Raw genomic sequence first — 19,954 nt, 5'->3', positions numbered from 1 at the left:
GTGGGACTTAGCCAGGCTGGGCTCTGATGTTGGAGTGCAGAGCTGGTGGTCCTGCCGGGCCAGGGGCATTTGCATCTAGCCAGGGACAGCATGGAAGGAGGTGCTGAATTAAACATGTGTCACATGAATGAAGGTGGAAGCCCAGAGGTGAAAGGGGTGACAGTGTGGGGAACGGAAGTGTTCGTGGTGGCTGAATTTGCTGGGTATAGCAGAAGATGAAGCAATCAGAGAAAGCCAGGTTGGGGCATCGCATGGCAGAGAGCAACCTTGGAAAGGAGTGTATGGCAGAAGGAGAAACAGGACCCTTCCAGTGACTCTTGTCACATGGGGGTCGAGTGATGAGATTTGCCCCTCTGGTTTCTAGTTTAGTTTATAGTACAGAAGATACACTGCCGTTGAGGGGTGGATGGGTACTGAGAGCAGCTAGTGGCTTGGACCATGTAAACGTGGAAACAGGGCAGGGAGGAGTTTAGAGGAGATGTAGTCGGTTAGGACTCGGTGAGTGGTTGTACGAGAGGAATGACGGGGTATTAAAGAATGCTCTGTAGATTTTCAGTTGGGGCGAGTGATGCCACCAGTTGACGTGGAGAGAACAGATGAGGTCATGTGGTTCACTTGGTAGGCCGTGGTCATGGCACTTTCTGTCCCTTTGCTGAGTCCATCGACTTCTTCCACGTCTCTCCACCCTGGTTTGTGATGATGACTCGTGCTCAAGGTTCCGGGTCCAGTTTGGATCACGCAGTATAGTCTGTGGTATCTGCTCATTCAGCCCCTGGCATGTGCCTTCTCTGGTGTCTAGCCCCTCCACCTCCCCCAGGAAGTGCCAAGTACTTGAGGGCGTAGGCATGTCCTGCAACTCTTGGATGCCCACCCTCCCATGCCGTCTGACTCCGGCCACCAGCTCTCTGTGTATATTTGTGGGTGATGATGCCGTATGTGGTGGGCCCTCGAGGCCCTTCTCATGGGGGGAAGAGCTTCTCTTACTGCCCTTGAAATCCTTCGTTTGATGTTGTTAACTTATGGGAAAGAAGAACAGGGTCTTGCTGTGTCCTTCTACTACAGGGTCAAATCCTGAAATACCTCTCCTTGTCTCTGCTTCCCGCAAACATTTATTGAGACCTTAATTCATGCTGGATGCTCAGCTATGCGCTGGCCGTATAGGAGAAGAATGAGGCATAGGATTTTGCTGCTACATAGTTCAATGAGGGCCTGTTAATACCCATCTGTCTGTCCTAATTTCAACTCAGACACATGGCAAAGGAGGGAAGAAAGTCGTCCAGACTGATGAGTGGAGGAATGGCCCCATCGAAGAACGCCTGGAATATGCCCTTGTGAAGGTGAGTTGTGGGAGCGCTGAGGGAGTGTGAAGCGACGGCTGGAGGCACCTCGAGCTTGCCTCGTGTGGTGGTTGGAGGGGGCAGTCCCTCGAGCAGCCCCAAGGCACTGTGGGCCAAGTCTGGAGATATTTTTGGTTGTCACAGTAAGGGGTGGGAGGTGTTTCTGGCATCCAGTGGCTGGGGATGCTGTGGCATCCCATAGCGCATGGGAGAGGCCCCACATGACAGTTGTTCAGCTCACAATGTCCTTAGTGCCGAAGTTGAGAAACGCTCTCCTGGACCAAGTTGCTGTCTTTTGATCAACAGGCAAGTCCTGGCTCTTCTGCTGATAATTGGGATTTTTTTTTTTTAAGATTTTATTTATTTGTCAGAGTGAGAGAGCAAGCACAAGTGGGGGAGGGGAAGAAGGAGAGGGAGAAGCACACTTCCCACTGAGCAGGGAGCCGGACACGGAACTCGATCCCAGGAACCTGAGATCATGACCTGAGCCACAGGTGCTTCACTGACTTAGCCACCCAGGCACCCTGATAATTGGGATTTTAGACAACATAATCTCTTAGCTTCAGTGTCCTTATTTGTGGTCTGGAAAATTTCAGACTTCTCTTTTTTTGGCTCTCAAATTTAACTTTTAACTTCTTGAAACTTTTGAGATTCACAGATTTGAAGTTGTGCAATGTCAGCCACATCCAGGGGTCCTTGAACTGGGGACACGGGGGATTAGGGCTTGATCACTAAAAGCTGGAGAAGTCCGCAGAGGCTTCATGCGTTTGAACTTCATGTCAGGGTCCTGGCCATTGTCATCCTCCCACCCGCCCCCACCCCCACCGCCGCCTTGGAGCTTCATAGTGACAAAACGTGCTGATGTCACCGGAGATCTTTAATAACGTATATTCTGCTAAACCACTACGATGCAAAAAGTGTATTTTATGATGAATTTGAACTTTACTTACTGGTATTCCTTCTCTCTCAGATAACTCATTTTTACTGAGTACTTAACGTTGTATCATTCCCCTGGCTAAGCATTTTACATAGGGCATTTCATTTAATCCTCAAAATAACCACCTGAGGCAGGAAATATGTGACATTTTAATTTAGGAAACTGAGGCTTGATTAATTGCTTAGATTACTGATAGGAACCAAGATTTGAACCCATGCAATCTGATTCCAAAACCTGTACTCTTAAACATTTCCATGATTCATTCTTGATTGGCTATTTGGATGTAAGCCGATTTTTAATGTGATTTTTTTTCTAACTTTTTTTTTTTAATAGGGTATCGAAAAACACATTATTGAAGACACTGAGGAAGCCAGATTAAACCAGGAAAAATATCCCCGGCCTCTGAATATAATCGAAGGGCCTCTGATGAATGGCATGAAAGTTGTTGGTGACCTTTTTGGAGCTGGAAAAATGTTTCTACCTCAGGTTGGCAAAAGATGGGGAAGGGGAGGGGTAGTTTTTACAACCTAAAAAAGAAGACTTTGTCTTTTAATAGTAAGTTCGGGTGTATTTCTCAAGTTTTGATTTTGATAAGAGCTCGTGGACATTTGAGATCAGGTCATTCTTTCTCTAAATGTGTCAGGAGGAGTGTCTGGAAGGTCCGTCTTGAGGGTGAGTGCTGGCTCGAGGTCATCTAGAAACTGTTAGCATTCTGATCTGCATGATAGATCTGTGTCCCATCTCCTAAGTCCCAACACCCATCTGCTCTTCCCTCAAGTTACAGTAAAACCCAAGATGTGTGTGAAGTTCATAGCATTCACTTTTGATTCACCAGCCAGTATCATCTTTAAGGATACGTATTTTGAACAAATCATCACCATTTGAAATAGTGATACACATTACGTCATATCTTTCGAGAAAGCCAGAACTCTCATTTTGATTTATAGGAGCAACTGGCCATATCGGTGAACAAGCTTCTCTTGAGTCGTCAGGGTTAGGACTGTGAGGCAAACACAAAACGTGAAGGCCCTAGTTTGGTTTCTGTTTGTTTTAATTACTCATTCTATACTTAGTTAATTGCCTGTTTCCTTCATAACATTCACCCCCTTTTTAAAACAGCTTTATTGTTTTATAATAAGCTTACGACAAAGTTCACATATGTAGAGGATACAGCTTGATGAGTTTTAACACGCATGCACCAGTGAAATCCTCCCCACACTCGAGATAGGAACGTTTCGTTGTCACGCCCTCTTAATTTCCTCCAGCCCATGGCAATTCCTCAGTCTTAGTTCTTGATGGTGTTGACTTATTTTTCACTTGGTGTTTTTGAGTTAACATGAGGCATAGAGACAGTTTGCAAATGGTTTGAAAAATGTCTTGTATCCTTCCCGCAACCTCTTCCCCTCACCTGAGCATTTTTACTGGAGCCTCGTGTAGTTAGCAGCCCTTGGAAGTTGACATGGATGTAATGCTGTTAGAGAAGGACTTCATTCGGACTTCACCGGTTTTCCCACTACTGTTTTCTTTGTATTCCAAGATCCCATGATGCTTTTTTATCCTGCCTTCCTCAGTACAGTACAGTTATTATGGACACTGTCCCTGAGATTGAGTTTGTCTGTTGTTTGCTCATTTTTTGGCAGGAATAAAAGTGATCCTGCGTCCTTCTCCATGGATAATATCAGGAGTTCCAGAATGTTGCTGTGTCTCATTACTGGTTATATGAACTCTGCTCATTTGGTTAACAGTGTCTGCTAGGTTTCCTGTGCTCTGAATTTACTTGTAGAGAGAAACTTGGAGACTGTGCAAATATCCTGTTTCCCATCATACTTCCACCTGTGAATTTTAGCATACATTGATGAATTTTGTAAAAGGCCCTGTTCTTGCTTAAGCAGGAACCTTAATTATAAGTGGATTATAATACTAGGGATCGAGAAGAGGAGGCCGAAAAGGGACTCATGGTGGATAAGAATACCTAGAACTTGGAGAAGTGATAGACAGCCTTCGAGGCTGAGAAAAAACAAGTAAGAAAGACAGAAAGACAAAAGTAAGAAGACAGAAATCACAGTGTGCAGTTCCTAGTCTTATTTTCCTTCTGCTATACCCTGTTCATTGTCTTTCTCCACAAGGAACTTGTTCCTTATCTCATCTGCTGTCAAAAGTGGACTTCAGTGGTCAAAACTTGCATTCTTTTTGTTTGTTTTGTTTTTTTTATTTATTTATTTGACAGACAGAGATCACAAGCAGGCAGAGAGTCAGGCAGAGAGAGAGGAGAAAGCAGGCTCTCCCTGGAGCAGAGAGCCCGACGCGGGGCTCAATCCCAGGACCCCGGGATCATGACCCGAGCTGACGGCAAAGGCCTTAACCCACCGAGCCACCCAGGCGCCCCAAAACTTGCATTCTTGATTGATGCTGAAATTCACAAGCGGGCATTAACAACCATTCAGGGTCAGGTAAAGATGCCTGACTCCATATGTTTTTCCTAGGTTATAAAGTCAGCTCGAGTCATGAAGAAGGCTGTGGGCCACCTTATTCCCTTCATGGAAAAAGAAAGAGAAGAAAATAAAATGCATGCTGGCACAGAAGAAGAAGAGGCAAGTCATTTTGTCCAGGTTGCTGGGCCCTGTGAGGAATTGATCTCAGAGACTTAGGGGGTGGGGTAGGGACCACGGTCTTGGCTATGCTTGTCATTGAAGGTGAAATCGAGCAATGATCTGTTTGACCAAGTATCAGAATATCCTGGGCTTTTCCTTTGAGTGTGGCTTTATGAGTTTTTAATATGAACATAGTTTTTCAGACAGAGCCCATGATTTCAAATCAAGTTCATTCATTCCTCTCCTCACCATTTACAGAGCTCCTGCTATGTGCTGGGCACTGTGCTCCATGCTATAGCTACAGAGCCAGGCCCCTACCCTTGAGATAATTGAGTGATATTTGGCTTTGGAAAACCTCTTCCCTGATTTGTCTCTGCATACTGATAATGTCCTTGGCACTGCCTCTGGATCCAACTTAATTCCTGTTGGCTGTACCACCAAAGTAAATCATTAAGCTTTGACCTTGTTTAGCTGCCTGTGAGGCTCAGCCAGCTTTGGCCTGTAGGATTCTGAATTCTCATATTGATGTGAGCTTGTTAATGGCTCCGACATAGAATCCCACTTGCCTTGTGTGCTTTTTCTTTTCTTTTTTTTTCTTTTGAAAAAAATGATTTATTCTTTCATTCATTTATTTATTTGAGGGAAGGGATGCCCACAGTCCATAGCACAATGGTATTGAAAAAATAAACTACGATAAAATGCCCCTGCCCTGGGCTGTTGAGATGGTGGTTTGGGTTCTGTCCCAGCTTCTCCCTCTGTTCCCTCTGTCTCCCCTTACTGCTCACCTAAATACTTGTCAGACAGCGTTTTTGCAGTTAAGGATTATGTTCTTCAGCTATAGGACTGTTTTGTAGTTGACATAACCTGTTCCTTGAGGTGATGGAAGCCCCGGTTGATGCTCCCTGGGCTAACCAGCAAGGCAGGCCTCCTTCAGACAGCTAGGGCCAGCAGCTTTCTACTGGCAGAGCACATGACCTAGGTTCTAGGTCTGTTTTTGAGGTTGTCTCGCTTGTACGACAGGGCTTTTCGTGCCAACACCTGTCTGGCTGCAGGAAATTAGGGGATCTGCTATAAGGTGAGCGTGGCGATGCTCAGCTGTGTGGCTTTCTCCCTAGGACCCTTATCAGGGCACCATTGTGTTGGCTACTGTGAAAGGCGATGTGCATGACATAGGCAAGAACATAGTCGGTGTGGTCCTTGGCTGCAATAACTTCAGGTGAGTTAACACTGACCTCTTTCAAACCCCTTTCATATTTAAAAATAAAAGCATTAACAGGCTGATTCTTTGTTGGTCAGAAAGGGTAGGATATGGCCGTAGATATTGTAGGTGATTTTTAATTTCTGTTTCCTGTTTTTTACATTTTCTGTGTTGAACCACCTTTTCAGATGGAAGAAGGTAGTAATTAATCTGTGATCTGTGTGGTAAGTACAAGAAGGACAGTAAAAGCTATTCCAGCAGGGTCAGAACAACCAAGAGCTTCTTGAGGATTGACCTTGGGCCAAGACTCTAATGAACATCGGGCTCCTGCCCATAGCCAGTGGCATGGAGCATATTCTGTTTTTCTTCTCAATAAACTGCCATGTTTTAGAGCCGAGATCCTAGAAGACTTTGGCTCGGTGGGGTTTATAAGAAGGCTTTGACTGTACAATTCTCTCTTCCCTCTGCTTAGAGCAGGACCATGCATCCCTCTTGGAAATGAGGAAGCTAGATTTTGAAATGTTGTATAGAAGAAAAGCCTCTGGGTGATATATCTCATTGTAGTGAATAGTCAGCCCTCAGTTACTTCTGTGTGAGAGCTGATGACCTATTGTAAGTGTATGTTTTGCCCAGATTTTAGCATATTCTTTGTGAACAGAAACCTAATAGAACTAACGCCTTCTCTGGTCCACGTCCGGCCACCAGTTCCTTTGAATCCAATGGACTTCTTTCCCATGTGCTATTTTATCTCTGAAGCAGGGAGCCGTAGCTGCAGGGCATCTGTGCCCTTCATAGGCGTCCCTTGCTGTCTTGTAACAAGTCCCCATTGGGCCCTTCCCTCCTCTCAACTTGGTTAACCACCTCTGTTTTCCAGGCCAGTTGAATGCATCCAGGCACTCTGGAAGGCTGGGGTTGGAGGAGCTGGGTCAGGATCACACCTTTTGGCCTCTGTCTTCACAGGTGTTTCCCTTAGCTGCCTGCCCGCTGTCAGAACACTTAGCACTATCTTCTCTATTCCTATTCTAGGAATATTGTTCTTGGAATGTATTATTTTTTCAATGATAAATGTATTGGAGATACCAGGGAGGTGGTTGTAATGAGATTTCACCCATAAAACAAGTATTTAGATAAGGTGTTTGCTTCCTGAAATCTACAAGACACCTCCACTCTTGTCTCACGGTTTCAAATCCCATGTCGTTGGCTTTGGTTTGCATTCATCGCAGTTAGTTAAAATTGAATTCAGCTCGTCTGTAGATCGTCTCCTACACACCACACATTGTACTAGTGACACCAAAATGGTTTAGTTGACTTTTCTCAAGAATTCAAGGAATTTGCTGTTTATAAGGCTAAATAGCCAAGTACTTAGTCAGCTGTGATCATGGGACAGCAGCTGTTGAAAAAAGCAGTTTGTAGGTAAACCTTCTAAAGCAATTTGTAAATTTTTTTTGTATTTGTAATTTTTTATTTTGAAAAATGGGTAAGTAGCTAGGAGAGTCACACTACGAATGTGTTTTCCTCCAGTAGAGACATCATAAGAGGCCAGGGAAAACTGTGGCGTTTCTCCAGGGTGCTCTGAGTGTAGAATATCAGCATTCGTGAAAGCCTGCTTATTAAACCCAAGGCTTTCCTCCAGCACATCCAGTCCTCTGTCTTGTGCATTGGAAGTCTGCTTATCTTTGCTCGTAAGTCCAACTGGAGAAGTATCTTCTGGTGAAACTGTAGTTATTCCTCATATAAAAACACAAGTGAATGTGCAGTTGTTTTCTCTCCTGTCAGACACCTTTGGGGTCTTGTGTCTTCTAACATGTGGCCTCCTGGTCAGTTTAATTTTATGGCGTCAGCTAGCAGAAAAGTGCCCGGAAAATCTCCCTTATGTAGTTAATTGTATGCTTTTGCTGAGCATCAGGGTTCTAGATGGATCTGGGGTGGAGTGTGTGGTTCTGGATCTGGGGTGAACTACCCAGCTAGTGAGTGAGTCTAGCAAACAATCCAGTATCAAATCCTCGTGCAACTTTCTAGTTCCTGGCTCTTTGCCATTGATGCACTAAATCTCATAAAATGTAAGAACTTTCTTCTTTGTGAAGGAAAAAAGAGTAAAGAGGACTCAAGATGATCGTTCTGTCTAGACAGAGGACGTTTTTGTGGAGATGACGCATTAGATTCTGTGTTACAGTAGCGTGTATAAATTTGAGAATTTGAATAGACCTCAGGGACGGATCCACTGAGAGTCTAGCAACACCTAACATTTGTTTACCACTGCACAAATTAGTGCTTTCATAGCATTTTTTTTTTCCTGTCTTCTTTTCCTGGTGTTTTTCTTTTCCTTTCTTTTCTTTCGTCCTTCCTTCCATTTTATAGTCTTAATCCTGCTCTGCTTGCTTCAGTTACTGTCTTTCTCACTTTACAGATGAGGAAACTGAGGTGTCGAGAAGTTAAGTGTTTGCTTCATGGTCACACAGCCAACAAGGGGCAGACCATAATGTGCTCAGGGCTTCTGACTCCAAAAGTCAGGAGTCTCTGCTCTGTCCATTTATCTTAAGGTATTGATTCTAGTTCAAAAGTTCAACAACTTTAACTGTACTGTTTAATGTTGATATTCCAGTTAACATTCCTCTTACATAATTTAAAATATTCAAAAATGCTTTCTGATCAAATCGTACACGAGAATGGATTTTAGATATACTCCTCACTAATTATTACATAGAAAATGTGGATTTTTTTTCCCCACGAAAAACTGGGATATGTCGAAAGTAATTTTAAAATTGGATATCCTGTATCTAGTACTTTAAAAATATGGATCTGGTGAAACAATAACAGAGGCCTGTTTATATTTTAATGAGTGGTTGTTAATGTACACGTGGAGTATGAGTGAAAATTAAGCAGCGTATAGCTGTGAGTGAATGGAATCACGTTAGCGCATTTAGCTGTACTAAGTCGGGCACACTAATCCAGTCTCTCCTGTCCACCACACATGCTCACTTGATGATTATTCATAGGCTTTCATCCTGGGGTCTGTGTGGGGGTGGGAGGTGTGTATGGGCCTGTGTGTTTTCTGGTTTTTCAGCTTTACTGAGATGTAACTGACCTGTAACACTGTGTAAGTGTAAGGTACACAAGGTATTGACTTGCTATACCATGTTGCAATTTGATGACCATCATATGATGGCTACAGCCACCAGCTTCACATAATTAATTCTTTCTTGTGGTGAGAACGTTTTCTCCACCTCTTGGCTAACCCATGTTACCACTTACCTTTTTTTTTTTTTTTTAAAGATTTTATTTATTTGTCAGAGGGAGAGTGAGCACAGGCAGACAGAGTGGTAGGCAGAGGCAGAGGGAGAAGCAGGCTTCCTGCTCTGCCAGGAACCCGATGTGGGACTCGATCCCAGGACGCCGGGATCATGACCTGAGCTGAAGGCAGCCGCTTAACCAACCGAGCCACCCAGGCATCCCTACTGCTTATCTTTTTGATAAGAGCCCTTCAAACAGATTTGAGGTGATACCCCATTATGAGTTTGATTGGCATTTCCCTGCTCCTTAGTGATGCTGAGCATCTTCTCATATATAGGTTGGTCTCTTATGTCTCCTTTGGAAAAAATAGCTATCCAGTTTCTCTGCCCAACTTAACTACTTTTCAAAGGGAGACTTTCCAGAATTAATTAATTAACTGATTAATTAATTAATTAAAAGATTTTATTTACTTATATGACAGAGAGATCACAAGTAGGCAGAAAGAGAGGGAGAAGCAGGCTCCCTGCTGAAGAGAGAGCCCGATGTGGGGCTCGATCCCAGGACCCTGAGATCGTGACCTGAGCTGGAGGCAGAGGCTTAACCCACTGAGCCACCCAGATGCCTTTTAAGGAGAAATGGAAACAGACTGTTAGCTCAGCTTAAGCTGATTGGAAAAGGTCCTTGGGGACTGCAGAGTGGTAGGGTACTGCCATCTGGGGGTAGCACCTGTGAATTGCAGGGTCAGAAACGAAATTCTTTGTTCAGTTCATTTCCAGGGACCGCAGACAGGAGGCACCCGGAATGGATGTGGATGCATGGCTCTGATTTTCCCTTTTAATTCTTCCAGAGAGGAAAAGGGACTTTATTTATTACAGTATTTTTTAAATTGTATATATTCTTAGATCGTATTGGATGCCTTTGCTAAAACAGCGAGTGCAGCTTACATTTTTTTCTGAATTAAAAGCCCAAATTAGGGGCTTCTTGGTGGCTCAGTGGGTTAAACCGCTGCCTTCGGCTAGGTCATGATCTCAGGGTCCTGGGATCGAGTCCCACATTGGGCTCTCTGCTCTGCGGGGAGCCTGCTTCCCTCTCACTCTCTCTGCCTGCCTCTCTGCCTACTTGTGATCTCTGTCTGTCAAATAAATAAATAAAATCTTTAAAAATAAAAAATAAAAGCCCAAATTAAATGCTTGTGTTCAGAGCTGTTATAAGCATTCTAGAAAGATGATTTTAAAACCAGCATTTTCTCATAACATTTATTTTTATTCTCTTTAATTTCTCATGTGGCATAATATAAGGATGTGTGTAAGACGTGGCCTGTGGACATGGGGCATCGGGCTCTAGGTGAAGAAGGGAGACAAGGGAAAGCCCAGGGGAACAGAAAATGGAGCTGTGGTGGAATCAGGACGTGGCAGGGAAGGTGAGGGACAATGGCAAGGGACAATGGGAAGCAGGGCCACAGTCATGGAAGGCAGGGATGGCCAGAGTTCCTCAGGGCCACCTGGGTCCTCATTCTGGACCCTTAGTGCTAGTCTCTTCCTGGCCTGCCTTCTTTCTTCCTTCATCTAGCTGATACCTACTTATTCTTTCAAAATTCAGCTCAGGTATCACCTGGGGTGCTTCAAGCTCCATGTGGATAGCTTAAGAATAGGGGGCCCATGGGTGTCTCAGTTGGCTAAGTGGCTGACTCCTGACTTCAGCTCAGGTCATGATCTCAGGGTCATGAGATCAAGCCCCATGTTGGGCTCCACACTGGGCGCAGAGCTTGGTTAACATTCTCTCTCTCCCTTTCCCGTTCCCCATCCCCAATTACTCTCTCTCTCTTAGAGAGAATGAAAGAAAGAAAGAAATCTTAAACTTAATATTCTGAAAATTGAACTCGTAGTGGCCATTAAGATGCTGACTCCTCCCCCTCTGACCTCTCTGCCTACCGTTTCCTTCTTTCCCCCATTCTGTCCAGCAACAAGCTCTCCTTACTGTCCTCAAACCAAGCAAGCATGCATAAGATGTTCCTGAAAGAGACATTGCTTAAAACAAGAAAATGAGAGCAAGTTGATTCTTACTATCATACTGACGATTTTTAATGGAATTTTTAAAAGTATATATACAATGTTGAATACAGTGGGCTTTGAAAGGTATGCCTTTTTGCCTTGATTTAAAGGCAATACACTAATTGAATTTAAATTTAAAAATGAAATATACTGTTTTGCTTAGTTTTATATGCAACATTCTATACTTAGTCATAGCTTCACAAAAGATCCAATTACCAGAGTTTTTCAGTGTGCAAAAAAAAAAAAAGAAAGGAAGAAAGAAAGAACATGGTGTGTTCTGATTCTTATAACCTCTGGTGCCACAGCGTTAAAACCTGCAGCATTTCCTCTACCAGGTCACTAGTCACATACTGAAGGTAGTTACTGTTGATCTAAAATTGTCTTGGTTTTTACTGAGGAGTCTGCATGTGCTGATTTATTTGTCAAAAAAAAATTTTAAGTGATACGGGAGCAAACAAGTCAGTATAAGACGTATATAGCAAGAAGCAAAGCTCCTTCCTGCCCAGCAGCTACTGTTACCAGATGATACCGTGTCAAATAATAATTGTTAAGCATTGATTTTTTTTTTTTTTAAAGATTTTATTTATTTATTTGTCATAGAGAGAGAAGCGAGAGCAAGCACAGGCAGACAGAGTGGCAGGCAGAGGCAGAGGGAGAAGCAGGCTCCCCACCAAGCAAGGAGCCCAACGTGGGACTCGATCCCAGGACGCTGGGATCACAACCTGAGCCGAAGGCAGCCGCTCAACCAACTGAGCCACCCAGTCGTCCCCATGATTTTTTTTTTTTTATTAAAAATTATTTGGTGCACCTGGATGGCTTAGTGGGTTAAAGCCTCTGCCTTTGCTTAGGTCATGATCTTGGGGTCCTGGGATCGAGCCCCGCATCGGGCTCTCTCTTCAGCAGGGAGCCTGCTTCTCCCTCTCTCTGTCTGCCTCTCTGCCTGCCTCTCTGCCTACTTGTGATCTCTCTATCTCTGTCAAATAAATAAATAAAATCTTAAAAAAAAATTGTTTTGCCTATTTTAATGACATTGTGAAAGAAGTGAAAGTGCATGCTATGAAGTGCATACTCATGATAAACTTAAATTTTAAAAATGACTGGCATGGTGGGGGCTTTCTCGGTCTTGATGACAGGGGGACAGTCTTAACTTACTAGTTAATGGGCAGATGAAGTTTTATATGTTTTACCAGAGCTTAAAAAAAAAAAAGTCATATGCCAGAAATGACTGAATTGTATACTTAGAATGAGTGAATTTTATGCCATGTGAATTCTGTATCAATAAAGCTGCTTTAAAAGTCTTAGCATAGCACCTGGCATGTGGTAAGGACTTCATATGTGGTCATTGTGGTTGTGATGGTTGTCACTGCTTCGTGAGCATGTCCTGGGGATTCCGGTTGCCATTAGATGAGTGTTTGGCAGCTAAGTAAACGTTCCTTTCTGCTCTGTCTCTGATGGGTTCTCATTAATTTCTTCACGTCTCTTTTCTGTCCCTCAGAGTTATTGATTTAGGAGTCATGACTCCCTGTGACAAGATCCTGAAAGCTGCTCTTGATCACAAAGCAGGTACTGTCCACCTGTGCTTCTGGGCTTTCCACTGGATGTCCTCAACCCCGGGGTGTGTCTGTCAGCGTATGAGGATGCCCCAGTCCACGTGGGACCGCTGGAGCATTCGGACTGTCAGGGGCCAGCTCCTGGGTGGGGGGCTTCCACTGTCGTTTGTAGTGGGGGTTGAGTTGGTGAATAGGTACCCATGAAACTCCTCCTAGCTCTGAAGATGGGAAAAGGGAACAGGATTCTTATTACAGGGTCACATTGGATTTTTCTCTGGGTGTCGTCATTTCTGTGTTTCTTCAGACACTGTGACATGTTCAAGTCTGGGAAATCATAAACAATATATTTTATTTGCGTGACTTCCGCAAACCGTGGCAAGCCCATTATTGCAACTTGAAACTACAAATCGTATTTCCTACCGAAAGCCAAACAAATAAATGGAAACTCCCCAGAAAAGAGGTCATACAATTAGAAATTAGGAATTCAGATGAGGTCTTCTAGTCTTTATTACAAAGGCTTTAAAGTGAATCTTGCATACTTTTCTACATTTTTTTCTCATTCTCCTTCTTGCTGTCCTTTTTTCTTTTTTGAAATAATAGATATAATTGGCCTATCAGGACTCATTACTCCTTCCCTGGATGAAATGATTTTTGTTGCCAAGGAAATGGAGAGGTTGGCTATAAAGATTCCACTGTTGATTGGAGGAGCAACCACATCAAGGTAAGTCATGCTAATGAACTTTTTGCTTTCCTTTAAATTCATTTAAATGCCAGTGTTTAAAAACAGTGATAAACCCTGTGTTTTGTTGTTGTTTTGTTTTTTATATTATGCTTAGCACATTGGCTCCTTCTGTATAAGCCCATGAGCGTTTAGTCTCCCCCTGGACAAGAGCGACTGTACTTTTGGAGCATGGTCTAGGAAACGCCTTTGTGATCTCCCCAACCCTTGCCTTTTTTTTGGATTTCTTTGGCTTGTCATTGTCCTTTCCTTAATCCTCTCATCTCCCATTCTGTTCCTGAGATTTCTGATAAATACTCCTCTTGAAATCAAACCAACTGGAGAAAAGTGTCTTTTGGCACAAAGACATTGCTTGAACTGCAGCCTACTCTCTGTCTGGAGGCAGGTGTCTGATTGAGTAATTACAGGTTCCCTTGAAAAAACTCCAGCTTTATAATAGTTGAGGCAGGAGGCCAAGCTATCAAGAGTGAACCAGAAGATCACCTTGGGAAGTTGTTTTTGAAAGGGGGAACTTTTGAGAAACTTTCCGTTAAGCAAGAGAGAGTTTTAAGTTGGTCGCGTGACTGTTAATCAGTTTGTCACATTTTTCCTGGGGTCGTGATATTTGGTGAGAAATATGTTAATTATGGGTACCGTTGGGCTTCTTCTGACATGTTCCTTATGCTCCATGTCATTTACTTTGGCAGGGAATAATGCCCAGGTGGGACATTGAGCTTGGTCACCTGCTAGCATGCAGCTTTCTTTTTTTTTCTTTCTTTCTTTTTTTTTTTTTATTTGTTTATTTGACGGACAGAGATCACAAGTAGACAGAGAGGCAGGCAGAGAGAGAGAGAGGGAAGCGCAGGCTCCCTGCCGAGCAGAGAGCCCCATGCGGGACTCGATCCCAGGACCCTGAGATCCTGACCTGAGCCGAAGGCAGCGGCTTAACCCACTGAGCCACCCAGGCGCCTGCTTACTGTTTTTCTGATGCAAAAATGCAATGGAGTCCAGTCGAAGATATTCCAAAGTTCCTTTCACACTATAAGCCATTCATCTTAATTGGGTTTTCCAGAGAAACAGAATCAGTGGGGTGGATATATATACATTTACTTTATGTACATTGTATATGTTTACTCTGTATTGTATTATTAATGTATACTGTATATTATATATACAGAGAGGTTTATTTTAAGGAGTTGGCCATGTCATTTTGGGGTCTGGTAAGACTGAAATCTGTAGGGAAAGTCCACAGGCTGGAGACCAGGCCGGAGTTGATGTTGCAGTCTTCGTTCCAAAGGCCATCTGGAGGCAGGATTCCTTCCTCATTGGCGCACCTCTTCTTTTATCTTAATCTTCAACTGATTGGATAAGGCCCAGCCAAGGAGGAGTAGTCTGCTTCACCCAGAGTCTACTGATTCAAATGCTCATCACATCTAAGGAATAACCTTCACAGAAACACCTAGAATGATATAGACCTAGCTCCCATGGTGTGGCCAAATTGACGCATAAAGTGAACCATCATCCCATGTATAACCTGAGCGGATCATTTTCACAAGTAGTAACAGTGTTGTGGGTCATTTATTCACTAACCTGCTTTTCATCCTTGAAGGACTCTATAATGTGTCCATTGTTGCTCACCTTACAAAACTGGGTTTGTTTTTCCGCCCAGGACTTACCCACTAGAATATGGGGTAGATTATTCTTCAGGGGTTTGACTACCCATTGAGAACTGGGGTTTCAGTGAGCAGGGTCTTGGGTGTTTGATAATTGATGATTTTAATGTGAATATTCATCAGCCTAGCAGAGAGTGACCAGAGAATTTACAGACTGTTGTGAGGATGAAGTACGTTTTAAGATCATGATTGTGAAACAGAATACCTGTGACACTGGTTTCCAAATAAACTGTTTTAGAAGGCAGGACACCACACTGAGGAATTCGACTTCAGGAAACCACGCATAGCTCTTATGCAAGTTGGAATATTACAAATGGTCCGTTCTGTCATATTTCTTACCAAGTAAGAGATTAAAGAGGATTTTAAAAAACATTGGGAAGCAACAGAACGAGCTCCTCTAAGATATACCATACGTAAAATTAGCCACAAATGCCTCCCAATAGTTAGAAACTGGTATATCAAGTTAGAATTAAGTGGGTCAGAAGTCACCTACTGTCTCTCCATGCTCCTGCAAAACTTCGGTCCTCTTCGTCTGGGAATGGCGACATGATCCTCCCTGAAGGTGGAAATCTGGGTCCCATGACCTCGGGAAGTTCCTTCAGCTCGCCAGTGCTCTGTTAATGTATGAGCTCCGCCTTTTCTCGTGCTGTTCTCTTCATGCCTCTTGCAGTTTCTGGGAGAATAATTGGAAAATAAAAGCCAGTCACCAGATATGCGTTCCCTTCTCCAACGTGATGCTAGAACAGCCCTGGCAGGATAGATTCCTGTGCCATCTCTAAGAACCTCAGCTCGAAACTCCCCCATGCTGACTCCATTCTAAAGCAGCGACGGTGGGCGAGGCCTTATTTCATCTTACTCAAGCCCTCTTCTTTAAGGAAGCTCTTTTCCTGAAACCTAAGTCAAAAAGAAAAGTACACAAGTCAGAAATCTACAACTCGATTAATTTTTACAAAACTGTACCTCCGATGTAAGTACATCTAGGTAAAGACATGACGGTTATGGTTCTCGGGGCGCTGGGCTGGGTCCTCCACGGAGTCATCCATGACAAGATGGCCACTCTGCCGTCTCCCATCACCGCAGCTTGGTGTTGCTTTCCTTTCAGCTTCATAGACATGGAGTCCTGCTGTGTGTGTTCTTTTATGTCCAGCTTGTCTTGTGCACCGCTATGCCTGAGAGGCCCAAACTGGTTGTTATCGTGGTGGTTTTTCCACTGTGGTATGTGTACTATCTGTTGTATAATACACTGTGGCTTATTATCCAGGCTGCTGTTAGTGGACACTGGCTTTTTCCCAGTTTGGGGCTGTTTGGCAGAATGCTGCTGTGCTTGTATTTCTGCCCTGAAAGCAAACTTGCTGGGTCCTGTGTATATGATCATCAGCATTCAGCATTGCTGGGTGGTTTTCCAAAGCGATTGTATTAATTTACACTCCCGCCAGCAATTATGGGAGTTCCAGTTACTCCACACCTTTTTCAATTTTATCTATTTTCGTATGGATATAATAGTATCTTGGAATGGTTTTTATTTGTATTTCTCTGCTGACTAATGACATTGGCCATGTGTAGGTTGACCATTTGGTTAGGCTTTCTAAGTCCTTTTTTCTTTTTTTTAATTGGTTATTCTGCCTTTTTTTTCTTGCTGATTTATATGCGTTCATATTTATATTGGATGCAAGCTCTTTATTAGATGGCAAATAGATTCTTCCATTATGGCTTGCCTTCTGCTGTTTTAGTTGTATTTTTGGATCACAGTTTTTAATTTTCAGGAAGTCTGATTTATCTGTCTCTTCCTTTACGATTAGTGCTTTTTGCATCTCTCTAAGAATGCCCTCTACTTCTGGGAGAGTCCGTTTTGCTGGAAGGCAAGGAATAGTTGGGGTGTCTCAGAAGCCCTCTGAGAGCTCTTGCTCTAACCTCCCACAGAGCTGTGGAGAAAACAGCGTGTTCCTTTTTTTTTGCCTTTGTGAACTGTTATTTGAGCAGAGGATGGCTCAGGACTCCCAGGTTGTCATGAAGGAAGGTGAGGGGCTGTAACATGTCCATGGCTTTTCCAGATCTCAGTGGCCTGTGGTGGCGTGATGGAATTAGAACAGTACTCCCAGGACACTTGCGATGAGCCTGACAGCTGACTGATGGATCCTGGGACGAGTTGAAAGGGCTCTACAGCCGTGGGGTCGTGTGCACGTGGAAGCATGCCTGGAATTCTGTTTTTAACCTGAGAGGATAGAGAACTGAATGTTCTCCTGTCTGTAACGCATATTGTTTTGTATCACAAGTGAGAAAGGACTTGCATGGAAATCTGGTCCTGTTATCTATACAGCTTCTCACAGGCACAGGTCTGGCAGTTAGCACTCAATTTTTAAATGGTTCAAAGCCAGTAACAACAGAGTGTCTTTTTCAGTTATTTTTTGTGAATAGTAGAGAATTCAAAAGGAAGTCCCATTCCTTGAAGAGAGAGGTCATTTCCCAAGTTTTTGTTTCTGTTTTTTAATGAATGGTTAGGAGGCAAGATGCTGAACCGCGTAACTGGCGTTGTTTCCCTCATTGCATTGGCTCCCGGGAACCTTGGAACTTGGGCCGGGTTGGGGGGGGTGGGGAGGATTTCACAGACCCGACTTCTGCGTCTGACTCCACTGCTGACTGCCTCCCGTCTTTGTTTCCCCAGACTCTCATTTTTCTCATCAAATTCTGAGGGGTTTTTTTGGTCATGCTGCATTTATATAAACCATTTTAATTCTGGAAGGATAAGGCATGAAAAAAATGCTTGGATTACTTGTTCTTTTTCAGAGTTTTTAAAAAGACCTTCTGAAGTTAACACTGTCCTGCCCGTTGGGCAACCGTGGGCGGGGGGGGGGGGGGGGGGGGGGACTCATTGAATCACCAGCACTGGTGAGGGAAACGGCAGACAAGAGCTGAGATTCAGCCTCAGGGCCCAGCCCTGTGCTGTTGGTCTGTCAGAGGGGAGGAGAGAGTCCAGTGTTTTCCATCGTTTCAGGCTTCAGAGAGAAGTCTGCTTCCCACTGGAGATGGTTGCATAATGGAAGTTTAGAAGAAAGTAGAGTCAATGTCATTGTTTTATAAGGAAACCAGAAGTGCCCTTGATGGCCGACCCAGCTCAGATTTGTGGCTGTGCTCATTTAGCTTTGTCATTGTGTGTGTGTGTGTGTGTGTGTGTGTGTGTGTGTGTGTGTTTGCATGCGCGTACATGTTTGCGCCCTCGAAAGCAGCACTTTGCTTTTATTTGTTGTTGTTGTTGTTTTTAAATAGTGGAATTCATCCGTTTCTTCTTGGTGCCCTTGTCCAGAAGATCATCAATGAGAGAATGACCAGAATTGCACTGGAAATCTTTAGATGCTTAATAAATATTCATTGTGTTGACTTAAGATTTAAAACTGCACTTGTTCCCTTTAAGAGAAACGTCAGCCAAGTCACGTCAGGCTTAATGTTCCCCGGAGAGACTTCAGGCAGAATGTACATTGAGGGATATTTGTGTGTTGGAAGAGCTGACCACCCGAGGAAGAGAACGAAAGCATGGTCTCACTTTTGTTCTGCTGAGAAGCCAGAAGCAGTTTCTTCTTTAAAACTATTCCCACTGTTTGAAAATCTTCCGCCTTGTAGAATACCGAAGATACTGTCAAATCTTTGTGCCCACAGTGGGCACCAAACAGCACATCCTTGGAAGGCAGTGGAGTTGGTTGGCTGCTTCGGGGCCATGGTCTGACTCCCCCACCCTGCTGCTCCTCACCCCACGCCCCCAGGCCCGGAGAGTGTCTGGCGCCAAGTACTTAGGCCTGTGTATCTCTTGTATCTCTCGGTTCTGTGACTCTGGGCTGTAGGCTTCTGCTTTCTGTCAGTGTGTGGAGGCACCTGTAGAGCAGGGAGAGGTGAAATGTCAGGGTCTTGTCTGTCTTGGGGAATGAACTTTTAGTCATCCCTGAGGAGCCTGTTAAAAACACACTGACACATATATTGTGTCTTTAGTGTTCCCTTGGTTTTTAAAAATTACCTCAGTAATCTATGCTTGTTATTAGAACATGTCAATCACTTCAGAAGAATGGAAAGTAAAATTTAGTCTCTCCCTTCCTGCCTTCGATTCTGCCTCCACCCTCCGTCTAACCAGTGTTGACATCTGATGTGGATCTCTCGGGTTTTGTTCTGAATATACAGAAACTTACATACCAGGTTGGCAGGGTAGGGCAGGTGAAGAGTGGTAGTACTTGTTTATTTAAAAATCAGAAATTGTAAAACAGACTTCTGTTACTTTGGTTTCTCTCCCCTCTACTTAGTAGCATATCCTGGACATCTTCCCAAAGGGAAAGTGGGTGTTAAGTGGAGGGGGAAGACTAGGAAAAGGCATCTGACCCTGGGAAGAGTGCTGGGGCCTCAGGTAGAGGATGGGCTGGGAAAAGACTGGGAAGGACGGGGCTTGTCCTGAGGAATCCCCAGTGGCTGCCCTTTAAATGCACTCGTGGCAAAGTGCACATTCATGTCCCACCTTCAAGGCCCTGGTGTAACCACTGTCGGGGAGGGTGTGCAAGTGGATCTTCACCTCTTACACTAGGGCGCCGTGTTCTATAAGGAAGGAGCAGCTAGGGAGCCTGTGCTAGGAGATCCAGTAATCAGAGGGCAGCTGGCGGCGCACTTGGTCATTAAGTCACCTCAGGGTTAAAG

The 19,954-nt window shown here is 44.0% G+C and overlaps 1 protein-coding gene across 1 annotated transcript in view; it reads left to right on the top strand.

Moving 5' to 3' along the window:
• Positions 1–19,954, top strand: part of MTR (5-methyltetrahydrofolate-homocysteine methyltransferase) — a 110,343-nt gene that overhangs the window by 70,683 nt on the left and 19,706 nt on the right. The window contains exons 19-25 of the mRNA XM_032313764.1: positions 1,248–1,337; positions 2,608–2,760; positions 4,758–4,865; positions 5,981–6,081; positions 12,841–12,908; positions 13,496–13,616; positions 15,957–16,017. Of these exons, the coding sequence (XP_032169655.1) occupies positions 1,248–1,337; positions 2,608–2,760; positions 4,758–4,865; positions 5,981–6,081; positions 12,841–12,908; positions 13,496–13,616; positions 15,957–16,017 (702 nt within the window). The remainder of the gene's footprint in view (positions 1–1,247; positions 1,338–2,607; positions 2,761–4,757; positions 4,866–5,980; positions 6,082–12,840; positions 12,909–13,495; positions 13,617–15,956; positions 16,018–19,954) is intronic.

Source organism: Mustela erminea, chromosome 14 (assembly GCF_009829155.1).
Source record: "Mustela erminea isolate mMusErm1 chromosome 14, mMusErm1.Pri, whole genome shotgun sequence".
NCBI lineage: Eukaryota > Metazoa > Chordata > Mammalia > Carnivora > Mustelidae > Mustela > Mustela erminea.
This window is presented reverse-complemented; position numbering and strand designations above follow the sequence as displayed.